Source organism: Malaclemys terrapin, chromosome 16 (genome assembly GCF_027887155.1).
Source record: "Malaclemys terrapin pileata isolate rMalTer1 chromosome 16, rMalTer1.hap1, whole genome shotgun sequence".
NCBI lineage: Eukaryota > Metazoa > Chordata > Testudines > Emydidae > Malaclemys > Malaclemys terrapin.
Window position 1 is genome coordinate 21,154,424 of NC_071520.1, and position 22,454 is coordinate 21,176,877.

General features: G+C 41.3%; 1 protein-coding gene across 2 annotated transcripts in view; it reads right to left on the reverse strand.

Moving 5' to 3' along the window:
- The window catches only part of ADGRD1 (adhesion G protein-coupled receptor D1), a 251,438-nt gene that overhangs the window by 106,874 nt on the left and 122,110 nt on the right, over positions 1 to 22,454 (reverse strand). For both annotated transcript variants that reach the window (XM_054006447.1, XM_054006445.1), the window contains 2 exons: positions 12,188 to 12,261; positions 9,696 to 9,819 (listed from right to left, as the gene is read on the reverse strand). In XM_054006447.1, the coding sequence (XP_053862422.1) occupies positions 9,696 to 9,819; positions 12,188 to 12,261 (198 nt within the window). The remainder of the gene's footprint in view (positions 1 to 9,695; positions 9,820 to 12,187; positions 12,262 to 22,454) is intronic.

The following is a 22,454-nucleotide window of genomic DNA, read 5'->3' on the forward strand; positions in this document are numbered from 1 at the left end:
ATAATAATGAGTCTTTAATGAGGAGCTTAGGGATAATGGTAGGATGACAAATGGGAATGAGGATATGGAGGTAGATATTACCACATCCGAGGTAGAAGCCAAACTCGAACAGCTTAATGGGACTAAACTGGGGGGCCCAGATAATCTTCATCCAAGAACATTAAAGGAACTGGCACATGAAATTGCAAGCCCATTAGCAAGAATTTGTAATGAATCTGTAAACTCAGGGGTTGTACCATATGACTGGAGAATTGCTAACATAGTTCCTATTTTTAAGAAAGGGAAAAAAAGTGATCCAGGTAACTACAGGCCTGTTAGTTTGACATCTGTAGTATGCAAGGTCTTGGAAAAAATTTTGAAGGAGAAAGTAGTTAAGGACATTCAGGTCAATGGTAATTGGGACAAAATACAACATGGTTATACAAAAGATAGATCATGCCAAACCAACCTGATCTCCTTCTTTGAGAAGGTAACAGATTTTTTAGACAAAGAAAACGCAGTGGATCTAATTTACTTTGATTTCAGTAAAGCATTTGATACAGTTTCACATGGGGAATTATTAGCTAAATTGGAAAAGATGGGGATCAATATGAAAATTGAAAGGTGGATAAGGAACTGGTTAAAGGGGAGACTACCGGTCATACTGAAAGGTGAACTGTCAGGTTAGAGGGAGGTTACTAGTGGAGTTCCTCGGGAATCGGTTTTGGGACCAATCTTATTTAATTATTTTATTACTGACCTTGGCACAAAAAGTGGGAATGTGCTAATAAAGTTTGCGAATGACACAAAGCTGGGAGGTATTGCCAATACAGAGAAGGACCAGGATATCATACAGGAAGATCTGGATGACCTTGTAAAATGGAGTAATAGTAATAGGATGAAATTTAATAGTGAAAAGTACAAGGTCATGCATTTAGGGATTAATAACAAGAATTTTTGTTATAAGCATCAGTTGGAAGTAACAGAGGAGGAGAAGGACCTCTGAGTATTGGTTGATCACAGGATGACTATGAGCTGCCAGTGTAATGTGGCCGTGAAAAAAGCTAATGCGGTCTTGGGATGCATCAGGTGAGGTATTTCCAGTAGCGATACGGAAGTGTTAGAACCGTTATACAAGGCATTGGTGAGACCTCATCTGGAATACTGTGTGCAGTTCTGGTCTCCCATGTTTAAGAAGGATGAATTCAAACTGGAACAGGTACAGAGAAGGGCTACTAGGATGATCCGAGGAATGGAAAACCTGTCTTATGAAAGGAGACTCAAAGAGCTTGGCTTGTTTAGCCTAACCAAAAGAAGGCTGAGGGGAGATATGATTGCTCTCTATAAATATATCAGAGGAATAAATACCAGGGAGGGAGAGGAATTATTTAAGCTCAGCACCAATGTGGACACAAGAACAAATGGATACAAACTGGCCGTCAGAAGTTTAGACTTGAAATTAGACGAAGGTTTCTAACCATCAGAGGACTGAAGTTCTGGAACAGACTTCCAAGGGGAGCAGTGGGGGCAAAAGACATATCTGGCTTCAAGACTAAGCTTGATAAGTTTATGGAGGGGATGGTATGATGGGATAGCCTAATTTGGGCAATTAATTGATATTTGACTATTAGCAGTAAATATGCCCAATGGCCTGTGATGGGATGTTAGATGGAGTGGGATCTGAGTTACTACAGAGAATTCTTTCCTGGGTGTCTGGCTGGTGAGTCTTGCCCATATGCTCAGGGTTTAGCTGATCGCCATATTTGGGGTCGGGAAGGAATTTTCCTCCAGGGCAGATTGGCAGAGGCCCTGGAGGTTTTTCGCCTTCCTCTGCAGCGTGGGGCACAGGTCACTTGCTGGAGGACTCTCTGCACCTTGAAGTCTTTAAACCACTATTTGAGGACCTCAATAACTCAGACATAGGTTAGGGGTTTGATATAGGAGTGGGTGAGTGAGATTCTGTGGCCTGTGTTGTGCAGGTCAGACTAGATGATCATAATGGTCCCTTCTGACCTTAAAGTCTATGATTCTATGATATGGCTTCATTTATAACAGCCTTATTTTTAATAACACAATTAGAGAAATAAACAGATTTTTTCCTAGCTCAAGTTCCAAATTCTAGCCGTGTTCTGACTTTAATTACATCCATGTAACTCCACTAATGTAATTAAGGGGAAAATTTGGCCTTTAAAGACTATTTGGCTTATCTTTGTAGGGTTTTTTTTTATTATTTTTTATTAATGCCTACTCGTTACAAAATTCTAGCAAATGTTATTACTTCTCAACCTTAAACCAATATGATAAATGTGTTTCAGTCAGCAAACCTGAATGTCAGCCAAGCATGATATGTACATAGCAGCAGAGTGATAAAGACACAAATAATTTCAGCTTTGCCTGGTGCCAATTCATCATTAAGCTAACAGACCAGTGCCAGCCTAACATCTGAGTGCCACATGGTTGCAAATTTTTCCAGCATTGTTATTTCTTTCCTGAAATAAAATTGTTACAAGTATTAATTCTTGGCATTCACTGAAGGCAGCTAAACTATATAAATGGCTGTTGAGCTGATCAGCAGTATTATTAATATTCCTTCTTTGCACTCAGTGCTCTGGCAAGACTTTTCTTTGTGTGTCTTAGCTGTTGCTCAAACTAGTTTGAAATGTGCAATAGTGCTCAAGCACACTGGTAGGCCAAGCTCTCGGCTTCAGCTAATGGCACTCCAATCCCCCATTCACCGTGAACTGCTGCCCCATGCATTGTAATAAGGGTGCTGGTTCAGTTCGGCATGTTTAGCTTGAGCCTCCAGATTTTAAAATTTACCTCTTTATCTCACTGTGTTTCAGTTTCTGCATCTACAAACGGGGAAATGGATTCTTTCCCATGCCAGCATGGGGAATGGTTTCTTGGGGATCACTGCCAGTTGGCATAAGTTAGAGCAGCTCTCAGGCTGGTCAAACCTACCCTGGGGTAGAGGTATAGCCAGAGAATCAAGGACCCATAACCAGTTCCCTGATAGACCCCCAGCTGTGCTGAGCTCAGCCGAAACTAAGCCCAGTGAATAATCTGGCCAATATGGCTCTAAAAGAAGCATTCAATATTTTGATTCTCATGGCACTTCAGTTCCTGATGAGGAAACACTATGAGAAGACAGTAGCTCATATAATTTTGACCCTGTAAATGGCTCCCTGAGGCAAAATAAACACAACTTTTGAGAGAGTCAGGTTCCTGCACAACCTAAATGCACAGACCTGTTACAAACAAAGGTCTTTACCTTCTTATTATAAGTTAGTATCCAAAGTCCTACTCATAAAGTGACCTAGAAAAGTATGCATAAAAATGTGTATGTGCCTTTCAGAAAGCATTGGGTATGGAAAAAAATGGATTAATACTATCAACGAAGCCAGTGGACTTTGGCTCACGCTCTTACTGCAGCAGAGAATAAGAGACAGAGACCTGAAATATGGAAAGCTAAAATGACATGAAACTCACCACAGAGAAGCTTTTTAACTATGTGCAGTGTTATATTAACCTTAATATATGTAAATTTGTAGGTCATATATTAGACCAGTGGCTCTCAAACTTTTGTACTGGTGACCCCTTTCACATAGCAAGCCTCTGAGCGTGACCCCCCCTTATAAATTAAAAACACTTTTTAATATATTTACCACCATTATAAATGCTGGAGGCAAAGAAGGGTTTGGGGTAGAGGTTGACAGCTCACGACCCCCCATGTAATAACCTTGCAACCCCTTGAAAACCCCCAGTTTGAGAACCCCTGTATTAGACTATAAGCCTGCATTGGGATCCTGGGGCCAAGAACATAGCATGAACTCTCAGGGCTGATGGTATCACCTGAATGCCTTGAAGGTGTGTGTCGAGTGGGGCATTTTATACTTTCTTTTATTCCTTTGGAATCTAACCCATCGGCCATTCAGACTTAGAGAAATAAAAGGATCTTTGTCTTTTTTTTTTATAAATGTCAAATTTGCTTTCTTCTCCAATATAATCATTAGGAGATGATAACACTGAAATCGCATTGAGGAAAAAGGTCTAAACCAAAACCCCTACAGAGACAGTTCATTGTCATCAGCTCAGAAATGTGACACTCCTAGTCATTAGCATGATTCTCAGAACTATGAACATAAACAAAAACAAAAAAATCTGAAGTCAGACTGTAGAAATCCATTCTGGATGGACCAGCAGCTTGCCGTAGCCTTTAACAGCAATCAATGCTGGCTCATGCAGCCCCATGAACACCGGCTTCCCTTTGCCATTTGCTGCTCAAGCTTTGAGAGATTCAGAAGAAACAGTTATTGTCTTTGGCACTCTGCTGTCAACTAACAAGTCCTCACTCCACTTTCTGTGCATTTACCATCATTAATTTCATTCACTGTAACCATTTACATAGCAGGATATTACCCAGGGATGTTTCTTATTTCCAACGTTCCCTGCTCAGAGAGATCCTGGCTTTGCGCTGCTTGGAGAAGCTGTCTCTTTCTCAGATTGTGAATGGCAAATTGTTCACTCTAAATACCCAAGATGTGGCATTAAATAAAAAAAGAAAAACCTACCAAAGGAAGGCAAACAGTTTTAGTAGCTCCAAGATGGAACTGCATAGGAACACAGGACACAGAACTGGAAGGGACCTTCTGGGTCATTCAGACTAGTCTCCTGTTGTTGCAGGAAGCCCAGCACATAATCCCATCCATAAATTTATCAAGCTCCATCTGAAAGCTAGCTCATTTGCTTTTCCCCACAACTCTTAGTGGGAGGCTATTCCAGAAATTCACTCCTCTGATGGCTAGAAACCATCTTCCAATTTCAAGCCTAAATTTATTCACGGTCAGTTTATATCCATTTGTCCTTGTGCTAACATTGTCCTTTAGCTTGAACAGCTCTTCTGCCTGCCTGGTGTTTACCCCCCTGATGAATTTACAGAATTCTTACCAAAGAATGTAGTTTCCTCCTGACTGTATTTTCCCCAATACTGAAGCTGCTAAGTACATGCATGTCACCATCTCCATAGGTTCCCCTATATCTGGTCAGCTCCCTTCACGGCTCCTGTATCCGCACCTACCCACATGCCTGCGTGGTCTCTAAAATAGCAATCCCAGATCATTACACCCTAAGCCAGGCGGAGTAGATGCACAGACCAATGATTCTGGGTGCCTGACTTCAGGCCAACTACATTTCCCATGATGCACCATTTTCTCTCTTCTTGGTGAGGGGAGGACATACATCATAGGTGTCACGGGCTATCCTGACAGATGTAGCCTGGTCAGTGTGTCCTGCTCATGGAGGAAAACAGGACCATACGGAACCTGAACTAAACTCTCATGAAGCACAGCACCACCATTATAAATTGAAACATTTTAGTTTTCAGCCAAAATAATTTTGTTTTTCATGCATTTGGTTGTCAATTAATCATCAACATTTTCCATGGAAGTTTTCATTTAGTCAAAAAATTATTTTCTGTCACCCACATTCCTTTCTTTCATATCTAAGCCGATATGAAAGACCTAATTTAAGGGGCGGGGCAAATAAAAGAATATCTAAATGTTCAAGATCTGACATATTTTGACTAGAACAACTCCCTTGGAGCCTTGACAGTCTGTCATGCAAACAGGAGATTACAGCATTTTTTTAAAACCATATATCATGCACTTGATAGCACCAAATTGCTCCAAAGGTGAATAAATATTTATACACGTTTATAACCCACAGTATTATATCATTCACTGACAGACTTCTAGGGAGTAGAGGGGAAGATATTACAGTATTTAATGGTTCCAATGGGCTCTCTTGTTTTGGCACATGATAAAACTCTTTAGGAAATTTCTTAGGAGGCTATTACTGAGCATCGCCTGTTTATAAAGCTCAGTAGCTAGGTAGTTTTGTCTTTGTCTGCCTCATAACCTCACTCCAGACACATTAGATATCTTAATATGTGTGAAACAATTACCACATTTGTTTTAACTCGGATTTGGTTACATGACAAGCACAATGGATGCTTTCCCAGCTTTATTTTTCCCCTTTATTTTTACATTCCCATCTAGATTTATTATCTGTTTTTAATTAACTAAAAAACAAAAACAAATAATTCTGAGTTGTCAATTCAAAATGAAGCTCTTTGGTTAAAGTTCTAAAGCTCTGGACTGGGATTTTGTGCTGAGCCTCACAGAGGCAGCACTCACGGTGCAGTGAGAAAGGGAATTAAGGCAGCTTTAAGCTTTAAACCCTTCCAATCCTGGGGTGCTCCAGGGGCTACAGCAGCCCCCAGAGGAATTTAGACAGCCCAGCATGGAGGGGAGCATTTGTCTAAGTCGTGGCAGCCTTCCCTGGCTGCCCTGTCTCCACAGCCCTGCATGCTGGGGTCCTGTCTCAAAATATATTCCCCATACCCACCTCCCTACACCAAAGCAAGAGGACATATTCCATACCGTCTGAAGGGATGGGGCAGCAAGCACTCTCACTCTATGGGCCAAGGAAGTAGAATTCCTCGCCGAGTTTCCCTGGGCTATGTTGAGTCTGTACAATTCCCGATCCAGAGCTGCATCTGAATGGCATGGTTGAGCCCTCTGGCTGGCACCTGTGTTTTGTGGGCAAGTGGTTCACTCTGAATTCTGGAAACAAAGTCTGAACTTGGCTGATCCTAGAGAGGTTAGAAACGAGCATTTGGCAGCTCATCATTCACCTGCCCACTCTGAACCGCTGCAAACATTTCCGTGTCTCTCAGATTTGCACAAGGGACACATGGTTTCCACAATGGGTGCACAATCACAGGGGCAATGCCTTTCAGCTTCCAGTGCGTCACTCGTTCTGCTGACTGCTAAAGAGCTATTGATTCACTCCATGCCCCTTGTCCAAAATTGTATTCCAAAGCAGAGGGGCTAAGGATTCAGCAAAGGCCTAAGGGAACCAGATTTTTTTTAAATGTCAAGAGAACTATTCAGATAGATTTTCCAGAGCTCTGAAATTGTCTATTACAATGTAGTTAAGATTCCCTTGCATCAGAGTGATTAGGTCTGAGCATCCCACTCACCCATTTAACATCTCAGGAGCATTAATGCTGTTTTTTAAATAGTTGTATAGAAAGAAAGGGAAACAAAAATACTCCAGGGTAACACAATTGTAGAGAACTTATGCAAACATTGGCAACGGGGCACACATTCGGACAGAACATTCAGGGAGAGAAAAAACAAACCAGTGACAAAATACTGAAAACAAAATCATGATTAAATGACTATGGGGAATAGGACAATTTATTCAGGGTTCCAGCCTTTTCTATTTACACTCACAGAGTTCTCCTTATGAAGATACATGCTTGAGCAACTACAAGGACCTTGGCCAAAATGCACAAGCTTGATCCCCAAGATTGCACAATATTAAAACCTATTCCAGCTTTTGGCTAATCGTTGGATTCTGTTTGGGCAATTCATGTAAGTGTTAGACCATTCAGAACCATTTCCAGGAATAGAATCAGTTAATCTTACAATACTACACAGCATTTGATTGGTTGGATAATATCAGTTATGATACATTTTAGCATCAACAAACTAAAAATGTTGAACGTGCTTCAAGTAAACTCAAAAACACATCTGAGAGTTGCCCAGCTACAGTTGTTGGGACGCCTGGGGATACAAACCTGTTCACATCTGTGGGAGGTTGTCTGCTGTGCGTGACTTGACTGAGACTGAATTATTACCTTACTAACCAAAATAAACATTACAAATAAAATTATATTAGAAATGTGGCTTACTATTAGAGCAGGGGAACTGAGAATCAGATTCTTTAGTGCTACATCCAACTCTTCCACTAACTCACTTCCTTCTAGCCTGACGGTTCAGGCACTGGGGTGGTACTCAGGATATTTGGGTTTAACTCCCGGCTCTGTTACAGACTTTCTTATAATCTTGGGAGAGTCACTTAATCTCTCTTCATCCCTCAGTTCCCCCTCTATAACACAGGGATAATAATAGTTTCTTTCTACCTCTCTTTGTTCCTCTGGTCTCTTTTGGTGTTAAACTCTTCATAGCAGGGACCATCTTTTATTACGTCTATGTACAGCAACTAGCATAGTGATGCCCTGATATCAGCTTGGGCTCTAGATGCTTCTGTAAATAAACTAACTCACTCACTACAGAACTAATAACCAACTCCACAATGACAGCCATGTGACCCTGCACAAGTTATTTAACCCCACCCCCTATGCCTCATTTCACTCATCCGTTAAATAGCTATAATAATTCAGGAGTGTTCTGGGGCTTGTATAAGCTCTTTGGCTAAGACACACTAAAAAAAGCAAAGTATTATAGTGACTGCCATTCTAGAATCCGATTCTGAATTCTGTGGCATTACACTGAGTTTGTCATTGACTTATTGATAGCAAGATTTGATTAATATTTCTTATAATATTAATATAGCATCTACTCCTGAAAAGATGGCAAGTTACATTATGGATCATCATCCCCTGAAAACCTTTACGTGCGGTTTAGTACTAGAATACTAATTAAAATTCCTTTAAATTGGGTCACTATTTGCTAGTTGATTTGTATTGTGTTTCTGTTAGCCACAAATTCTGTGCTGTTCTCATGAGTATGTTGTACCCATTCACAAACCTGCCAACAGTCTCATGGCAAAGCCACTATCTGAAACAGCAGCAAACTCATTATTCATACCAATTAACAGAGAAGTCAGACATACTACCTCATAGTCAATGCATCAGTGCTATCAAGTCTGACAAAGAACTCTGTATGTCCCACTAGGGATCATATTTCCCGGTAAGCCAATTTCGGAAATAAGGTTAGTGAGGAGACAGATTTGGCCAAGAGAGTCCTCGCCTCGCCAACTGGCATTGGACAAGTTCTGCTGAAACCATTCAGTAGCATGAGTAGGAAGTAAAAAGCCTATCCCCTGCTGATAGGAATGGTTGTATATTCACACTGAAAAAAAGCATATAATCATGAACTCTTTGAACAAAGAAGTCAAGTAAATACAATGAGCAACTGCAGATAAGGATAGTCATCCTCAACTCTTCCACCTTATCTTTCTCCCAAGCTCTTGATCCCAATATGTTTCTTCTCAAACCAGACCCAACTTTGCAGCTAGGTGAGGAAAGAGCATCATGTGCATCATGGAACATAAATAAAGGAGATGCACTGCTCCCCAGTTAATAGCAGAATACATGTTCAGGGACCAACTGGGAAGCAGAAGACAATGGGACTTGCTCCAGGCAGGAGTCCCAACTTGTAACATATCCCTGCTGCTGTAAATCCTCCTTGGTCCACCCCATGTGATTCACCACCCCAACTCTAAACAGTCAGGTCTCAGATGTCCTCTGTCTTGAAACTGAATCAAAGAAATTAGAGATGGAAAAGACCTATTTGCTCATCTTTTAGCCTATGCCCCACTTGGGCAGTACAGGAGTGTTCTATGGAGCATGTCTGTAAGTGCTTTTCCTGCCCAGTTATTTAAGGGCTATAATGCCTGTGGGATGAGAAGTAAGTACGGCACATATTGATTCCTACAGACTGCAGTATGTTTCATCCTACATCCCATTTCAGTTAAAAAAGAAAAAGTGCGGATGCAAGTGAGATAATAAAGAAAGACTGAATTTGGATCTTTATTTTCAAAAAAGTATTTCATCCCATACAAGCGGCTGACCTGGTTTGTGCTCATTTTTGACCTCCTAGATTTACTCCTTTGTTTACTCTTACCTTCAGGGGTACCACTTGCATCAGAATGGCAAAGTTGGTGAGGTGATTACACAGGCAGATTGAATAGTTGAGGTCCCCACCATCACGCACACAGCCTTCATTAGACCACATGGCAGTTCCATTGCTGTAAAGCACACAGGAAACAGAGAGGGATCCCTATTAAAATTAACTCTCCTGGCACTACTTAGACATGAATTTCATTAAACAGAAGATATATTTTTCTTAAACAAACTCTTTTCTAAACTTTAGCTACCAAGAATCTTCCAGGCAAATATCTGCACAAAGACCAAAGGTTTCCTTTGACAGGTCCATTTATAAACTTTGACAAAGTAGTTGTAATACTAAATATGCAGGTTAAGTCTACATTTCTGCTACAAATTTAAAGATCATTTTAAAGGGGAAAGAAATAATCCTATGCAGCTATCAGTAGAAAAAATGAAGCATGTCACAACAGCTTTTCAATGCAACTTTCAAACAGTAAAATACTCCAAAAAGATACAACACAAGAAAGAAAAGAGCTGCCTAGAACTCAATTGGTTGCATGGTATTCTTTATCAGAGCATTGAAATTCGTGTGCTGACCATGGAAGTTAGTAATCAACATTCATATTATCCAGGACCCTAATTACATCTAAATGCTCTCAGCACTGATGCTCCAATTTCAGTACATTAGAAAGTCCAAAGTTACTAACAGTTACCATTGAGATAGAGCAGCTTCTCCTTACACTTAGCACAGGAAATAATTGTGGTTTCTGACATACTGTGGAACAGTAACTGATAGTAAATGCTGACTGTTTAATGATGATGGCAGCAAATCACAGTAAACCATATTGCCTGGTGTGTTTCTAAGCCTGGAATTATGCATGGTTTGCAGCACTCGAAGTGGCAAATGATTGTGTGTAGTAAAATATATTAGTCTGGGTGGCAAACAGCCGTGTGTGGTAAAAAAAAATACCAAGGGCCAGTTTTCTACCAGCCTCACTCTCCTTGAATACTCCCATTGATTTCAGTCGTATTATCCACAACTCAACATTCAAGTAAGCTGGGCAATATCTAGTCTGAAAAAAAACTATTGTGGGATAACAACAATATATATATATATATATATATAAAATCTATATCTAGAGAGAGAGAGAGAGAGAGAGAGTGTCAAATTTAGCATTTAGTTACCTATTTTCACTGGATCTATGCCAATTTGCTGGCCCATTGGCTTCAGCAGAGCTATGCTGATATACACACTATAAAGATCTGGCTCATTGACTTCAATACAGCTATGCCAATTTACACTAGCTGAAGACCTGGCCCGTTGACTTCAACAGAGCTACACATAATTATACCAGCTGGGGATCTGTATCGATATTGTTCCTATTATACAAATGCCAAATGACTCCTTTTATTGGAGTAATCATACATCTGAGAAAGAGAGTGTATTGACGTAAATAAACCTCTCATTTTGGGAGGAGGGATTTTCACTTTAGTCTTTCATCCTCAGGCAAGGCCTCCAGGGCCTAATCCCCCAGAGCACATGCTGTGGGAATGATGTCCTGAAGTATATTGACTAGTTTTAGTAAAACAAGTTTCTAATTTATTATAATGTGTAAGCAAGCGCACAAGCTAGTGACTACAAACAGCTGGGACAGCTCAATGTAATAACGATAAAATTTTAATAAAACCATTACATTGATCTTGCCCAAATGCAAGTTGGAGAGGAGGTATCACAAAATTGTGTGCAGTTGCTGCACTGAGTAGTGCTTGGAATGCTATCGCTCAAAAATGTGTCAGTCCCTGCTCAGGTCTCATTTTGACTTGTTTCACAATTAATTCAGTATCAACAGCATGTTTAGAAATCACAAATGCATCAGATATACAATTCCTGGCTACCCAAAGGTAGCAGAAAGACAGCCACTGTTTGTGGATATTTGCTGTTTACACCGTACAACTTAAGGTGATATTTATTTATACTTTTGCCCTGCTTTGCATTCAGTGGCATCTAATTTCATCATTGAATATGTACCAGACATGACTCACTGCTCTGAAATACATACCACACACCTCATTCTGATCTCATGTGTACCCAATGGGAATTAGGAGGAACTCCAGTGGAAACAATTACTTCAGTAGAAGTATGCCGATTTACAACACCCATGTTTCCGGACAAACTGATGCTTGCAAAAGACCAATACAAGTGCAACCAGAATCAATCCTATGTGCTCATCTCAACATTTTTCATTCTCTCAATAATCTGCTTTATCCCGAAATCAGTGAATAGAATGAGAACTTCCCCACCTACAGTAAGAGGAAGCTGTTTTCTCTTCCCCTTACTATGAAGCTGTTTTTGTGGTAAACCCTGTGGTTTCATAGCTTTAATAATTCCCATGAACACAAGAAAAAGGGACTATTTGTCAGGTCTGGCATGCACTGACTATGTTGCATTTGCCATAAGTAACCAGTAGCAATACATCTAAGAAAGACATTTAGAAGCACTTAACATACCTATAGTCCAGAAATGCACAATACAGGTTAACTTTGTTGCTTTCATTCACTGCTTGGCTGTACTGCTGAGGAGTCTGAAAGGAAAAAAAAATACACATCCTGAAGAAAAATAAAAAAAAAGAGATGCCAACATTAAAAAGGCCAAATTCTGTTCTCTGTTTAACCAGTGTCAGTCATGATTATTCCATTGACTTCAGCGGAATTATTACAGATTAACACCAGTGAAACTGAAAGCAGACTATAGCCAATTATATTTGAGTCTTTCTGCTACACACATAGGCCCCAACCATGCAAAGATTTACACACATGCTAACTTTATGCACCATGAATAGATCCATTGGGTGAAATCCTAATCCCACTCAAGTCAACAGCAAAATTCCCATTGACTTCAATGGGGCCATCATTCCACCCACTGACTTCAATAAGACCACTCACTGTGCGTAAAGTTAAGTATGTGTGTTAGTCTTTGCAAATTTAGGACCTTATTCTTCAACATACCTTTTGGATAACTGAGAAGAAAGCCAAACGTAACAAAAATTGACATTTTAGGATCAATCTCACTGACGTACACTACAGTGATCAGCAAGCATTTTCTTTTCAGAAGGGTAATTATTACTACACATATAAGCAAACTAAAAAAGCAATATCAGCCTCCAAGCTTTACTTTTAAGTGAGATTGGCATTTATACAGGGCCTTAATTCTCATCTCCTGCAAACAGATTAGTTGCTGTCTCAATCCTCTCCATTCAGAAAGGCTTGGGGCCACATTCTCTACTCTGTTACACCAGTGTAACTCCATTCAGCTGAAGTGGAGTAGAGAATCAGGCAAAATATCCTACCCAGAAGAATTTCAAAAGCCTGTTCCATCCTCTCCTTTTGACACTGATACACTAACATCCAGAGCCACATTAATGACATTCAGCACTGCAGTTATGCATTAGACCCCATCTCAGGGCTATTTTTCATTTCAGGACTCAATAAAAAAAATGACTGGCAAATTACCAACCCTCAGATCATTACAACAGAAGGCCGATAGTGCTATCAGGACAGAAAATAAGCAAGTGCTGCTCTCCTTGTTCAGCATTTAAAAGAAATTTACACGGAGCTAAAACTAAAGTTCATACAAGAAAATTGCATCAGAGATTTCTGTCTTCTCTCCCACAAGACCAACCATGAAGTGTCAGGCACAGGGCAACAAAGTTACCTCCTCACTAGCTGATAACAAAGAATTTCCTGTCTCAGCCAGGAGAGAGAGAGCTGAATTTCCACACACTTCCACACAGCTTCCAAATTTCCACCCAACAGATAAGCTCCATTACCAAATTGCTCTTGCTCCACATTCTCTGTTCTTTTGGAGAACTTTAAAGGAACTTTCCTTTCTGTTTGAAAAATGCCTACTGTGCTCTCCAGTGATTTGACGGGTCCTAAATACAATGATTCCTCTAAGTTAATGCCAAGGTAGGCAAAGAACCACAGTCGAGGAGTAAAGTGCTATATAAATGCTAGAGGTTATTATTAATGGCACTCAAGAGGCCACTATGCCAGCAGCGGTCATCAAAAAATAGTGTGCAGATAGGTGGCTTAAAAAAATAAAAGATCTGCTATAACTGCAGATAAGATCAGACAATAACAATCATCATCTCTTTGTAAGATGTAAGTCTCTGCTATTAAAACAATAATCTATCTGACCTGTAAAAGGTTGGTTACAACAGGGAGAAAGTTCTCAACTGCATACATCAATTTTCAATAACTCCCCATCCAGAAAAATAAATAACCACCAATCCATGAAAAGCAATTTGACTTGCGTTTCAATAATCTATTTCTTAAGTGTAACTGAGTGTGATGACTTAGATCGTGACCTGGATCCTGTGGCAGTCAGAATATTTGATTTAATAACATTGATATCAGAAAGTTTAATATGCAAGCAGGCTTTTTTGTTAACATATTAAGTCACTTGAGTGTTGATAAAAACTTGTGAAAGGGAAGTTCGTACAGATCCCAACGGCTTGGAGGGAGCATCCTGGCACACCAGAAACCTCCGTTCTGGAAATGAGAGATTCCTGGGACTCTGATACACGATGCAGCTGGCATTCTAGGACCTTGGCAGAGTGTGACAGTCGAGTATCTGCTCTATAAGCAACTCAGCATATTAATTTATGGAGAAACATTAGCACTGGTCTTGAAAATGGTCAGCTGTCTTCTCTTCTGGTCAGAGAATGAGTGCTGCAAGGCTGTCTTACCTTCTAGAGCAGGGTTACTCAACCTCTGGGTCAGGACCCAAAATTAGGTCACCAGAATGTTTCAAAGGGTCACATGACAGCTTCTGTGGCTCCTGTCCCACAGGGCTGGCTGGGCTTGCCTCCCTGCTCTAGTCACTGCAACCTCTGGGGTCCCACTCAGTTTTGGCCCAGCTGTCATGATGAAGGGAGTCCAGGTAGGCCAAATTTGAGCGAGTGGCACTAAAACCCCATAAGCCAGGTCACAACTCCACTCACACAAATTTGCTCCAGTCAGGGGGTCGGGGCCAAACCCGGAGGTTGCAACACCCAGAGCAGAGAGCCAAGCCCAGGCAGTCCCACAGCACAGGAGCTGCAGCAGCCGCCACTGTGGGGTGAGTGTCAGGCAGGATCCAACCCTCCCAGGGGGCAGGACCCAACCAAAACCACCCCAAGGCCTCTATCCACAGACTATTTACTGGGTCACAACAGGCCATAAACATTTACAAATGGGTCCTGAGCCCAAAAAGGTTGAGAACCAGAGTTCTAGAGACAGGGAGTGCAAGTAGCATGAAGAATGGTTCCTTTAAAGTGAAATCATGGATGAAGTAAGGGTTTAGGTCATCTGCACTGATCTTTGTGGTGAGGACAGATTTAGCAAAGGAAGCCATACTGCAAGAAGATCTAGCATGCAAAAGCAACATACAATAACTCATAAATGTGCATTCATGGATAGGATGAGCACTAAGTGGAAGAATTAAGAAAAAGCCAATGAGTATCAGACTTTGGGCTAGACATTCCTTGGCCTTTATATTTTGTACTGGAAAGAATGCAATAAGACTTTCCACCTTGTGCCCATGTGTAACGGCCAAGGATACCAAGTCTTTTTACATGTGGGGGGAGTGTAAGAGTTGCTCCCTCTTAAATAACCCCAAAAGAGCACGGAGGAGGAGAGTGAATGGTCATGGCAGTGGCTGTGTGTAGAGAGGGACACACCTTGCATCACCCAAAAGGATAGTACAGCAGTTGTGTGTCATTTCTGTGCCAGGCAGCTCAGGGAGGGACTGTGCCTCACAGGAAACAATCCCTCTGCAAGTGTGGCCTGGAGCAGTGTAGATGTACAGCATCCCTAACATGAGTCAGTGGCCCTTAGCCTTTTGGTGATAAGAACTTACCCACAACTAAGTCACAAAAAACATTGCATCTGTGGAGATGGCTTGGAGGGAGGAGGAGGAGGAGGGGGAGGTCTAGGGTAATTAGAACTCTAGGAGGTAGGCATGAGGCTTAGGTTATTGGGGGGCAGGCTAGAAGTGAGGCTAACATGAATTCTGAGTGCCTTCTGGAAAATGTGTTTGCAGAAGACCTCAGTACTACACAACTGCAAAAGAATAGAGCCAGCCAGCTGTCTGCTTTGGAGAATTGCCAACGAAGGGGAACCAACCAAGGGGAAGGGAGAGCCTTTGTGAGAATAAGTTTCTCTTTTTTTTTTCTCTCTTTATTTTGAAGAGCAAACACATACCAAGCTGAGTTGTTGTGGCCACAAAGCAAGGAGGAGACAGCCTCCCCCTTCTGTACTTTTACTCCTGTATTAAAGAAAGGAACTTAGTGGGCCTGATCCTCAGCTGGTGTAAATGGGGGTACCTCAACCCAAGCATACTGAGCTAGGTGATCAGCTGGTGTAATTGGGTGTAGCTCCCTGCAGTTTTAATGGACCTGTGCCCATTTACACCAACGAAATATCTGGCCCATTAAGTTCCCTTTGGAGTTCACTCATCCCTGCTTACAAAGCACAGCATTTCCTCCAGTTTGCGGATTTCCTGTGTTCCTCACAACCTTCTCATCTGTCACCAGGACATACACATGACCACTTCCTTCTCCTCCATATAACCACCTGTAATAACATTTTCCTTCACATTCTTTCTATTGCCCAGAAAAATAGGAATCTCAGACCGCACGTATCCACCCATTGCACCAACAGCGCAACAAAGAGTTCAGAATAATCATCCAGTCATCGGCGGGCTATGTTCTTTCCAGATGAGAGATATTTTAGAGCTGAGAGATGCGCAGTGTATCAGCATCTGGGCTGAGACCACCAAGCTAATTGGATTTACAGCATATTTGACTGATTCACCCTTAGAAATAAGATGTGCACATCCTGGAAAAATTAGATCCTCCCATTGAAATGTTTGTAGGGTCTCTTCTACAGTTGAGATTAATTTATTAAACACTAGGACTTAAAGTTCAGCTCATGTAAATCAGCACAGCTCCATTGGCATTGATGCAACTATTACGCCAATGCATACCAACTGAGTTTCTAGGTCTAATGGATTTTAATATGCTAATGAAAAAGTTTGGCGAGGAGGTCAAAATTAACATTTCCTCAACCCATTTCTTAAGACTACAAACATCGGTTTAAAAAATCCTAGGACACAGCCACGCATTGAAGCCTGTGACAGAAAAGTAAAAGAAGGAAAAAGAAAACCTGATAATGAATTATTAGAAACTACAAAGACATCTGGAATTAGAACAGCTTGCCATAATATTGAACATAGATTGTTTTCAAATTTCCCTTTGCCTGAGGTAAGAACCAGTCAACACATCACATTTCCACCAGAAGTTCTGCTCATAAAATGCTATACCAGTGGCCTTGCCTGGTTCCCTGAATTCCACATTTAGCAGCTGCTGTATCAGGAGGGCAACATGCACAAATTGAAAAGTGATGACAAGATGTGTGGGTAGTGGAATGGAAACCATCTTATCAGTGTTCTGTACCAGCCAGTGTTTCGGGTTGGAAAGGAAGAAAAAAAGAAGGGGATGGGGCAAGGGGCTAGCACTCTAAATTCTCCTGTTTAGTTATTAGCCCTGGCAGTCTGTGTTTGATGAGTTCTGGGTGTGCCAGCATTAAATATTCTGCCTTATCCCTTTATATAAGAAGCATCCATTTAACAACAGCTCAGTCACCTTTCCTGTAGTGCTGAACCAGGGGTTGCCTCTCAGGGCTGGAAGGGAAACATCTAGTCATTTACATATATTGACTCCCAATTCACTGTCTTGGGGGTTCTCAAACTAAGATCTGTGGAGCCCTGTAGGTCCACAGAGCACTTGCTTGTTGCCTGCAGGGAAGTGACTTGCATAAGCATGACAATATTATTGTTGCCTTGTGCTCTTGTCCCTCTCAATATGTTTGTTTAACCCGCTCAGATTGTAAACTCCTTAGGGCAGGGACTGTCTCTTTACTGCATGTACAAGATCTAGCTCAATGGGGCTGCAATCCCAGATTGGGGCATCTAGGCACGACTGTGAAACTAACCATAAACAAGAAAGGTCACATGGTCCTAGCTCTTCTCCTTCTTTCCAGATGCTCAACATCATGAAAAGTCAGATAAAATAAATAGTAGCCAGTTGTTCCAACAGAGCTCAGCACCCAGCAACTCCCATCATCCTCAATGAGAGCTTCTAGATCCCAATCACATCTGAGCATGGAAAATGGCTGTAGCCTAAAGGTTAAAAATTCCTTGCTCTGAAATCTCTCCAAATGCAGATTTGGTTTTGGTTAGTCATGGTAGGGTTTCCAACTCACTTTTCAAATGTTATAGCCAAGAACCTCCCACCCAAAGATGAAACTTATATGAGTTTGTGTCACTCTGAGCACTTCACACAACACAGCATCAGGTAACAAGGGAAAAGAAAATGATAGTTAAGTCAAAAACACCTTGAAAATAATTGATTTGCAATAGCAATCCACCAAATACTTTCTCATAGTGGAAGTATATGAATATCTGTGGGGTAGAAAGGAAATTGTGGGGAAGTGATATTGGAAGTTGGATAATGTGTGTAGCCATGCACATAATAATTAGCTCTTTTCTCTGCTGACATTATCTAACTTATCCTCTCAACACCCTTGCAGATTTTACCCCCATTTGACAGACAGGAAAATTGTGGTAGAGAATTTAAGGTCCCAACCCTGAAAGCATTTATGTATGGGTTTAACTTTCATTAGTCCCACTGACTTCAATCTGAGATTATTCACCTATTTAGAATTAAAAACCTGCATAAATGCTGGAAGGTCTGGGGGCCCAAGTGACCAGTCCAAAGCCAGTCAGAACTCAGGAATTCCTGGCTCAAAGTACCCTGCTCAGCTCACTAAACCACACCTGTCTCTCTAATATGCACCTCTGAGCATGGTGGAAGCTGACATTGCTCTCTGTCATTCCTTACACGCTCAACATCTAAAAACTTGTTATTTCTCCTTTCCCCCATCCCCTTTCTCTCCTGAGCTTGTGAGCATGAAGAGTATTTTGCAGATAGTTGCTAACACTAGGTAACAACAGGTACTTCTGTGCCAAAGTCTACCTGCTTAGAAGCCAAAACTACTTGGGACCCAATACTGCAGTGCGAAAATCATGCCAAGTTCCCATTGACTTCAGTGTGGATTGATAATACTCACAATATTGTTGTAAATCATGGTAACGAATGAGAGACTCAGAAGCACTGGACAGTAGCCATAACTAGGAGTAGATTCATCTTCATGAGGAATTTACAAAGCTGACTTCAATGAGAGTTTTGTACAAATAGGAACTGCAGGATAAGGAACTATAGAAATGCAATGTGGTCAGCAACCTAGAGTTATATCAGCAGACATAATATATGAAAGTTTTTAATGCAAATCCAGGGCAAACTGGCCAGATCCTGCAGTCCTTACTCACACGAGTAATGCTGCTGAATACTGATTGGGCCCCGGGATCTGTACCAAAATGCTCCCTCTGAAGTCTGATCAAACTATTTCTCAGACAGTACACTTACCTTGAGGCAGAAATCTACCCAGAAAAATGACAATTAAAAAAAAAATCAATAGATCTGCTCCCTTTGTGTATTTAGTAACATATAGGCGAAGATTTCAAAAATCAGTGCTGAAGGTTGGGCTATTAAATCCATATTTAGGCACTGACTTCAGTGGATGCTCAGCATTTTTGAAAATCAGGCCACTATTTAGATGGCTAAAGATGGATTTAGAAACCAAACTGTAGGCACTGCCTTGTGAAAATCTTGCTCACCATTACCAAAACACACGCTGCTATCTGATTCCTTTGGCTTTACAGAGTTCACTCAGCTTAAGAGAGAGCAAGCTAGCTTTTATCCTTGTGCTTTATCAACACAATTGTTCACTAAGGGCCGAATCCAAACATCATTCTGGGATGCATCAGCAGGAGTATTGTAGGCAAGAAAGAAGTAACTCTTCCACTCTACTCTGCGCTGCAAAGGCCTCAACTGGAGTATTGAGTCCAGTTCTGGGAGCCATATTTCAGGAACATGTGGACAAACTGGAAAAAGTCCAGAAGAGAGCAACAAAAATGATTAAAGGTCTAGAAAACATGACCTATAAGGAAAGATTGAAAAAATTGGGTTTGTTTAGTCTGGAGAAGAGAAGACTGAGGGGGGGACATAGGAACTGTTTTCAAGCACAAGGACAAGAAGCAAAGGGCTTAAATTGAAGCAAGGGAGGTTTAGGTTGGACATTAGGAAACACTTCCTAACTGTCTGGATAGTTAAGCACTGGAACAAATTGCCTAGGGAGGTTGTGGAATCTCTGTCATTTGAAGAACAGGTTAGACGAACACCTATCAGGAATGGTTTAATTATTACTTAGGGCTTTTCTACACTGGCAAATTTCTGCGCAATAAAGCAGCTTTCTGCACTCAACTGCAGCAGTGTGTGCATGGCTGAGCCACTTTGTGCACAGAAACTCCTCAGTTGCAGCGCTGCTAAAACCCACCTGGACGAGAGTCATAAGGCTATTTGCGCAGAGGCTCCAGCGCTCTTTTGCCAGTTTAGACACTTGATTGCTTTCTAGGCTGTAATTGGCCTCCGAAGCTGTCCCATAATGCCTCAAGTGACCGCTCTGCTCATTGTTTTGAACTTGGGTGCCCTGAAGACATGCGCCCCCCCCCCCTTTCAAAGCACACAGAGATAGGTGTTGGTGTCTGTGTGTGTGCGCACGTGTATGAGAGAGAGAGAGATATTGCTGTGCAGAGACCCCAGGGAGGGAGGTGGAGGCTGATGTTGGGGTTTCCCCCCCCTCATGCCTCAGGACTGGTTGCTTCCTGCCACTGTCTGAACTTACAAGACAGCATGCTGACACACTCTCTGTCCCCAAAACACACTGTCTCCCCTCCATACACACACACTCCCTGTCACACACACACACACACACCCCACTCCAGTTGAAAAGCATCTGGCAATGTAGTAGGATGCCCATGGAACAATGGGATTGGGAAACCTGCATCATGTGATGCTGTGTCTGCCCCATGAGGCATTACAAACCCTTCCCAAAGCACCCTGCAGCCAGTTGCACAGTGGGATAGCTACCACAATGCACTGCTGTCTTTGCCGTTGCATGAGCTGCTAATGTGGATGTGCTCCAGCGTCACAAGGAGCACAGTGTGGACATGCAACAGCTGTTTAATTCCAGCGTTTTAATAAAAGTGGTATAACTTGTGGCGCAGAAACCTGCCAGTGTAGACATATCCTCAGTCTTGCCTTGAGGGCAAGGGACTGGACTAGGTGACCTATTAAGGTCCCTTTAAGTCCCATACTTCTATGATTCCCAAAACCATTGACGTCAATGGGAGTCTTTTCATTGTCTTCAATTAGATTTTGGATTAGGCCCTAATCTCCAATAAATTACACCTGTGCAAAACTAATGACAGCAATCAGATTGTAAAAATGCCATCGAGGGAATGATTTAGCTTGCAGAACCTTTAGGCTTGAGATAAAAAGAATCCAGCTTGACTGTCACAGCCCATGTCAAATCTGCAGGGATGGCAGCTAGGAACAAAAAGAAACCTCTCTTTTTACTTGTGAACACATTTTACTTGAGAACACAGCAATAAACATGGAACCCAATGAGGCTCTTTTTTACCGCCACTTTTCCCAGAATTAAACTACCCTTTAAACCTTTCACACTGCAATCATGTTTAGCACCTCAAAGTTAAATGGGCCAAGCAGAAATAAGTCATTTTTGTTCCAAAGAATCCCCTAAATATACCCTAAACCTGGCGATGTTCAGAACTCAGATCCAAATCCCATTTGTTTACCCTGGGCCCATCGCTGCTTTCCTATTATACAGCCCTGGCTCTCCCAAGAAGGCACCATGTGGGATTCTACTCGTCGAGGTTAAGTTTTAATGTAACCTCATGTTATGTTATTATTGTGGTTTGCAACAAAGTTGCTTACATTATTGAGTACTCTCCATAGCAGGGTTGAAAACAGCTAGTTTTTAAACAAGACAAATATTTATAAAGTTAACTGTGCATCATATACAGCAGCCTTGCAAAATTCCACTCATCTGATTGCCTAGAACACATCTTTTTTTAAAAAAAAATTTTATGGGAAAGTGAAATATCAATTGTTTTTCATCATTCTGACCAGACCACGGGCAAGAAAGTGGATTTTGTGTGCATGCGGTACATATTCATGATGACTTTGCAAAGCTGTTAGATTGCTAGTGAGAGAGTTGAAGCAATGTGATTTTTTTTGTTAATATTCACTTTCTGCTGCTCCACATTATTATATAAAAATGCAACATTTTATAACATGAAAAACAAATGTAGGTTTGCATTTATTTATTTCTCCCCTCCTGTTTGTTTTCCTTAACTCATGGAATCTGCAGCATTACTAAATGGGATCAGTTGGTTTGAACAAAATCAAGAAGCCTGTTCAAAAAAGGACGCATTACCTAACCCTACAAAAATCATAATGAAAGAGGTAAATGACTGACTCTTCCCTCCTCCCACCCCCATGTGATTTCAGAACGGTTCTCTTTTGCAATACATCTATCCACTCCCACAGTAGTTCTCTGCAACAGGAAGTAAATGTGGTGACAAGTGCTGTGACAGGGAGCAGAAGGCATAATCCCATACAGTGATGTTCAGAGCTGAGTGGAGACATTTTAAAAATACTTTCCCTATTAGCTAATATCTCTACAAGCCTTGGTCTCCAAAACAGAACTTTGATTTTTTCCTTCTTATGGAATTTTGCTAGAAGAAAAACAC